We start from the raw sequence: 7,416 nt of genomic DNA on the forward strand, positions 1-7,416 counted from the left end.
TAATTTTCGAGTCTATTTAAAATAATGTTGTGGTCAATAGTGTCAAATGCAGCACTAAGATCGAGTAACACTAATAGAGAGATACAACCACGATTGGATGATAAGAGCAAATAATTTTTAACTCTAATGAGAGCAGACTCTGTACTATGGTACGGTCTAAATCCTGACTGGAAATCCTCACAGATACCATTTCTTTCTAAAAAGGAACAAAGTTGTGAGGATACTGCTTTTTTTAGTATCTTTGACAAAAAGGGTAGATTTGAGATCGGCCTGTAATTGACTAATTCTCTAGGATCAAGTTGCATTTTTTTTTTAATAAGAGGTTTAATAATAGCCAGCTTAAAAGTTTTCGGTACATATATCCTAGTGACAAAGATGAATTAATGATATTAAGAAGAGGATCTATGACCTCTGGAAGCATTTCTTTCAGTAGCTTAGTCGGTATAGGGTCTAGCATATGTTGTTGATTTAGATGATTTAACGAGTTTAGACAATTCTTCCTCTCCTATTGCAACAAATTAATGGAATTTTCCCTCAGGGACACTATAATGCACTGCCTGATGCGATTATACTGTAGTAAATGGTTGAATAGTTATCATTTTCTCTCTAATATTATCAATCTTGTAAGTAAAGATGTTCATAAAGTCATTACTGCTATGTTCTTTGGAAACTTCAGAAGAAGAAGCTTTATTTCTTGATAATTTAGCCACTGTGTCAAATAAATACCTAGGGTTGTGTTTGTTTTCTTCTAAGAGAGTCAAAAAATAAGCAAATCTAGCCGTTTTTAAGGCTTTTCTGTAAGCAATTGTGCTCTCTCTCCCCACAATCCGAAAAACGTCTGGTTTTGTTTTCTTCTAGTTGCACTCCATTTTTCTGGCTGCTCTCTTAAGGGCCCGAGTGTGCTCGTTGTACCACAGCGTTGGACTATTTTCTTTAATCTTCTTTAGGCGCAAAGGAGCAACTGTGTCTAAAGTGCTGGAAAAGAGAGAGTCAAAAGTTTCTGTCACAATATCAAGTTCTTCTAAGGATCTGGGATGCTGAGGAGATGAAACTGATCAGGAATATTATTATTAAAGCAATCTTTAGTGGCAGAAGTGAAAGGTCTAACATATTTGTAACAGAGTCGGCTTTGCAACCTAGGCTAAATGGAGTAAACGAGACTAGATAATTATCTGAGATATCATCGCACTGCTGCAGAATTTCAACTGCATCAACATTGATTTCATGTGACAATATTAGATCTAAAGTATGATTATGACAATGAGTGGGCCCTGACACGTGTTGTCTAACTCCAATAGAGTTCAGAATGTCTCTAAATGCCAATCCCAATGCGTCTTTTTCGTTATCTACATGTATATTAAAATCACCAACAATTAGGACTTTATCTGCAGCCAGTACTAACTCCGATAAAAAATCAGCAAATTCTTTGATAAAGTCTGTGTGGTGCCCTGGTGGTCTGTATACAGTAGCTAGCACAAATGTCAAGCGCGATTTATCATTTACACTAGATAGATTAGAAATTACAAAGAGCTAGAACAGAACAACCACAACGAAATTAACAGACAAACTAAAGTACAAACTGAGGGCTAGCTATACACAAACTAATCATGGGTAAAACAGGACAGGTGTGACTAAATCAATGAACTAATGAGTAAGAAACTAACCAGAAGTGGGAACAAAGGAAACAGGATCAGAAAACTGAAATTAAAACAAAAAATGATGTCCCTAAAGCTTGGTGGCAGTAACTTTTGGAACATTGACATTTATTTGAAGTGAGCAAGATTTTAACTGATTTAACAACTTTATTGCTTATATCAACCCAAAGAGGAGTTGGTAGATATGCAGTCATGAAAAGAATAAAGTAAAAGAGGAATGAGAGACTTGAGAGAATTGCCCTCGCAGTGATATTTATTGAGTGAACTGTACCTAGAGTTACAGAGTGTTTCTTGTGGTAAAACAGAAATACAAATATGGTAAAAACAGAATACATCAGGAGAAACACACACTCACAATGTGAATATACACAAAGTACAGAGAGATTTTATTACTCCTACTAAAGCTGATCAAGTAAAATATTCTTTGATGTAGAAATATGCATGTTGTTTTTTTAAAAACTTATTGATACTGGTTCACCAAAGGAGACTAGCTTTAGTTTGCTTGTTAACAGTGGATTACAGTATAGTTATATTACAAAACTTTCTGTTTTTGACTTTTGTCTAGGTCATATATGACAACAATAAATCAAAACCAAACCACTTGATAATATAACAAATATGAAATAAAATAATTGTATACTTTTCCTGCCCTCTTGAAAAATTAAGGGGTACATTTTATTGAAATAGAACACATACAATACAAGAATATGCATGTGTGAAACCTAAAAACTTGCAGTGGGATATAGCCGGGTATTATTCAGTTCTGCTTAGTCCAAGTGATTTTATAAAATAAATGTACACAGTTGAACGTGACTCCTGTACGTGTTAAGACAATACAGTGACATATTATTTGTGTTGTTACTCTCAATGGCAACTTTCATATTCGTTAATTACTTTGTTACTCAACCGTCATCATTAGAGCGTATGAGAAGATTTTTATTTTAGAAATCTGTCGTTATTTTAATGAGAGAAGTTCAGTTTTGATTAGAAAATTAAAGACTTCAATTTCTCACAGTTGCTGATTTATCATAGAGCTCAAATTTATAAGCTAATTTTATTTGTAAAATCTCTGTATCATATTTATAATTCACACAGTTTCAATTTTGATCCTTTATTGCATGAGAAGAACTCAAACCCAAGATAGAGAGGCTGAGTGAATGTGGTGTGGACTCTGTGAATGAGGGTCATTGTGTCAGAGACGCTGTAGAAGGACAGAGTTCCTGCACTGTGATCCACATACACTCCTATTCTAGAGGAGCTGGAGACTACAGGGAGTTTAGTTGATTTGTTGTTATGCCAGAATGAGCTACTGGATTCAGAGCAGTGCAAACTCCAGGACTGATCATTACGTCCAAACTCACACTTATATCCCTGTTCCTTCCTACTGATGTTCTGGTATGACGCTGAGATATCCACTTTACCACTCCTCTCAACCTCCCAGTAACAGCGTCCACACACACTCTCTCGACACAACACCTGAGGATAACCATCAAATCTGTCTGGATGATCAGGATACGGCTGTTCTGTGTCAGTGTATTTAATCACTCGGTTCCCTTCAGACAGTGCCAGGTTTTTATTCACTGTGTTTAAATCCACAGTGAGTTGATGAGAATCTGATTGAGACAGAGCATATAATCAACATGTAATTCAGTATTTTAATCATTAAAATAATACTTTTACTTTTATTTTTTAATGGACAGTAACACTGTTAAAGTGAATGTAACAGAGAGTGTCACTGCATGTGAGTGAGTGTCACTGTTATTGACATCATAAAGCTGTGTGTGTGTGTTTGTGAATGAGTATAAAGCATTATATAAATGAATAAGACTAATAATACAATTATTCTTAAGTACTTTAATTTCATTTGTTGACTATTTAACTGATTTGAATACAGTCTCATGTGAAACATATTTGTATTGATGAACTGATGTTTGTGAGTGTTTATAGAGTGGGTTAAAACTTGTTTAGTTTCAGTATGTTTGTTTGTTAATAGAGACTTACACTGAAGGAACTCCTGCCTGGTCTTGGGTTCAGGAGTAGGAATAATCTCAATGTATGTTACTATGGAAACCAACAGATCTTTATTATAATTCACATGCTGTATAAAAAAAAAACTGTCAAAACCATGTTACATATAATTATTGATATGCGTTGTATGATCTACAAAATATTACAAAATTACATTATATGTATTACCTATTTCTCTCATAATAGGATGAATTAGTGTTTTACCTTTTCCAGATATCTTTTCTATTTCCTCTCTGCAGAAATGCTCCAGTTTCTCTCTCAGATGAGACACAGATTTACCAACATCATCAAAAGAGAGACGAGAACTGACAGTGATGCTGGACGAGTCTGTAGATCCAGGAGGGACAGAGAGAGACTGGAAACTCTACACAGACACAAAGACACAATAGAAGCACCAGCTAAACACACAGAATAATTTGATAGGAAACCTGTTTGTCAGATCTCTGTTACCTGGAGGAATTGAATGTGATCATCTGTGTGTGAAAGCTGCTCCAGCTCAGTGTCTCTCCTCCTCAGATCCTCAATCTCCTGCTCCAGTCGCTCCAGTCGTTCTTCAGCTCGATTCACTGCAGTCTTCTCCTGGTCTCTGATCAGCTGTGTCACCTCAGAGCGGCTTCTCTCAATGGAGCGGATCAGCTCAGTAAAGATCCTCTCACTGTCCTCCACTGCTGCCTGTGCAGAGCGCTGTTAGGACACACACACAGAGACGCATTAGAACCAGTCCATTCACTCAGCTCTTACTGGTCCCTCACACAGCCTGTTCCCCACAGTGGGCTTCAGTGGGACTGAAAGAGCTCCAGCACTGGCTCCTCACGGACTGACTGGAGGAGAGTCCTAACTGAGTCTGAAACAGCTCTTCCAGCAGTTCTTCTGCTCTAAACTCACCTTGTGAGACTCTACAGCCTCTCTCAGATCCTCAAGCTCCTTCAGTTTCTCCTCCATTCTCTGCTGGTATTTTCTTTGCATCTCACCCAATTTTCTCTGCAGGAATGACAAATTATCCCCACCTTATATTAATGCATGCTAAAAACAAGTAAAGCTCTGTGTGAGTTTAATATTTTCACAAATCTAAATAGCTGCAAAGAAGCTTTATATATATATATTTTATAATGATCTTCATTTATATAGCTGTTAGGGGGTAATTCAAGTCATACCTGTTTCTCAGTCCTCTCTGCTGCAGCTGACACAGTGTCATGATTTTTGTGTTCATCCACCATACACAAGTAACATATACAGTGTTGATCAGTACGACAGTAAATCTCCAGTAGTTTCTCATGTTGAGGGCAGATCATCTCCTGAAGTCGTCCAGTGGCGTCCATTAGATTGTGTCTTTTACTTTTGAAGAAAATCTCATGTTGTTCCAGATGATTTTGACAGTAAGAGTTCAGACACACCAGACAGGACTTAATGGCTTTGTTTTTATCTCCAGTACAGACGTCACACTCCACATCTCCAGGTTCAGAGTAACACTGAGCAGGACGAGCTTGTAGTTTTGTCTTCTTGAGTTTCTCCACCACTTCAGCCAGCATGGTGTTTTTACCTAAAACAGGTCTTGTAGTGAAGCTCTGTCTGCACTGAGGGCAGCTGTAGACTCCCTTCTGATCATCCTGATCCCAGCAGCCTGTGATACAGATCATACAGTAACTGTGTCCACAGGGAATGGTCACTGGATCCTTCAGTAGATCCAGACAGATTGAACAGTTAAATGTATCCCGAGAACATAAAATACTGGCGTCTGCCATTTTGTTGTGTAGAGAGGTGTAGGCTACAACTGCTTAACTTTCGTTTTCTCCGAACTGAGGCGTTTCCTGTTTCTGTACGTTAAGAAACGTGGGCATACGGGTTCCTATAATATAATGTCAACTGTAGAACATCATAATAGACAGACCCAGGCAGACAGTGTAAGAATGCAAAGCTACAGAGAGTTAATTTTATAACTTTCTAACTCTTGAAATAATTAAATGTTTATGCAATGGGATTGACATGGTACATGGTAGCCTACCTACATGGTTTAGAGAATGCAATTGTGATAAACTATTTAAATACTACTGATATTTGGATCATGTACACTATTAGTTAAAGAATACGTACTAGTAACAAAAATAGATAATTTGAATATAGATTTTAATAATAAATGTAAAAACGGCTTGCCTTGAACATCCACTAGATCAGCCATTCCCAAACTGTGGTCCGCGGACCACTAGTGGTCCGTGAGGGTACTGCAGGTGGTCCGTGGAAAGGCAAAATAAAATATAAAATAATATATATTTTTTACCTTCATTTTACTAGGAAATTCCCATAAAAAAAGTAAAAAGAATATGTAGGCCTATATTGATATAACATTTTAATTAAATTGTCAAGTTATTGTGTGATTACTAAAATAGCCTAGTGGTGTTCTGCCGTGACATTCAAGTTCAGTGCCGTTAGAACCACAACATTGGTTCGGTGGATAGCAACAGGTTCTCTGAAGAGAAAAGGGCAGAGGCAAATCTCATTATCACATCACACGCATAGCCTTTAATGGTGCGTTCACAACGGACGAAATTTCGCTTCAAACTTTTGTTTTTACGCGCGTCAATTTCGCTCTTGACGCGCGAATTGGTACAAAGTGGTCAAGCGTATCACTAGACGCGGCAGGCGCGAATTTGACATATGATCCCTTTTTTAATTTGACGCGCTATGAACGCACAGTGGCATATAGGCAGTTTATATGAAACGAAATGTTAAATGGAATGAATAAGGCCTGTTATTATTTTAATTTCCAGTTAGTTTCTTTATTTCGCGTTTCTGAAATGTTTTGCGGATGTGCTGTTAAGTGGACAAACTCAAGCCTAGGTAGGCTACTTTTTGAGGACTTGTAAAACTCTGAAGATTAATAATCCCCTAAAATCGCCAAAGGTTTTGAAATGTTGACTATATTCCAGTGTTCTTATTACTGTATAGATTTCATACTCCATTGCTATGGAAATAAGCATGTTGTTCAAATGAACCTGATTATGCCCTCGGGCGCTTCAGTAAATAAATAAATATATGTGGCAGCCGTTGTGTGCAGTAAACTTTCTTTTAACAAGCCTGTTGTACTGATATGATGACCAATGATAGTTTTAGTGCTAGTAAGCCTATTTAGAGGTGCGGATTAATTCAGGTAGGACTCTGAGACATATTTTATTATGAGGTGGTCCGCGAAAATTCTTGATTACAAATAGTGGTCCACACACACAAAAAGTTTGAGAACCCCTGCACTAGATGACAGTGTCGTACAGGAACACAGTTCTCTTACGAGAGGTCTCTCGTATTGCGTAAGGTTAGCTTACGCATCGGGAAAGTCTTCTTTCTTCGAGATCTGAAGCCAAAACCCAGATAGCAAATAGTAATTGAAACGATGTTAAATCAACATCCCACTGTTAGTAGGGAGGTTAAGCCCAAAAAATAGGCCTTTGACTTCAAGTCATGATGCAAAGGTCCCCTTTGGTATGGAAGTACCTTAGGGTCATACTAATAAATTTATCCTAAGACACAAGTGAGATCACACTTTGTATCAGAAATAAACAGATTTTTTCAAAAATGGCCGCCAATGCGCTGAAAATACTCTAGAGCCCATATCTTTGCTTCTGTTATCGCTATAATGACAAATTTGGTGTCAAAGTGTACATTTTTGGGGTCGAGGAATCCGATAAAATTGGTTTCAAGTTTAAAAAAAAAAAAAATTTCCCCCATACCATGACAATTGGTG

The 7,416-nt window shown here is 37.3% G+C and overlaps 1 protein-coding gene across 1 annotated transcript; it reads right to left on the minus strand.

Annotated features, from left to right (window-relative positions):
- Positions 1-1,885: 1,885 nt before the first annotated feature.
- LOC307160972 (tripartite motif-containing protein 16-like) lies at positions 1,886-5,875 on the minus strand. The gene is made up of 6 exons (XM_079875378.1): positions 4,838-5,875; positions 4,569-4,664; positions 4,134-4,367; positions 3,888-4,047; positions 3,657-3,716; positions 1,886-3,268 (listed from the first exon to the last, which is right to left on the minus strand). Exons 1-6 carry the CDS (start codon positions 5,423-5,425, stop codon positions 2,736-2,738), a joined length of 1,671 nt encoding a protein of 556 aa, XP_079731504.1. The 5' UTR covers positions 5,426-5,875; the 3' UTR covers positions 1,886-2,735.
- Positions 5,876-7,416: the final 1,541 nt, after the last annotated feature.

Source organism: Squalius cephalus, assembly GCF_949319135.1.
Source record: "Squalius cephalus genome assembly, chromosome: 7".
NCBI classification, from domain to species: Eukaryota; Metazoa; Chordata; class Actinopteri; order Cypriniformes; family Leuciscidae; genus Squalius; species Squalius cephalus.

Excerpts from the sequence above, each read along its gene's own strand:
- LOC307160972 (XM_079875378.1), bottom strand. The coding sequence starts at position 5,425 with ATGGCAGACGCCAGTATTTTATGTTCTCGGGATACATTTAACTGTTCA. Across the intron at positions 4,368-4,568 it reads AGGCTGTAGAGTCTCACAAG|CGCTCTGCACAGGCAGCAGT; the intron begins GTGAGTTTAGAG and ends GTGTCCTAACAG. Across the intron at positions 4,048-4,133 it reads ATCACATTCAATTCCTCCAG|AGTTTCCAGTCTCTCTCTGT; the intron begins GTAACAGAGATC and ends GTGTCTGTGTAG.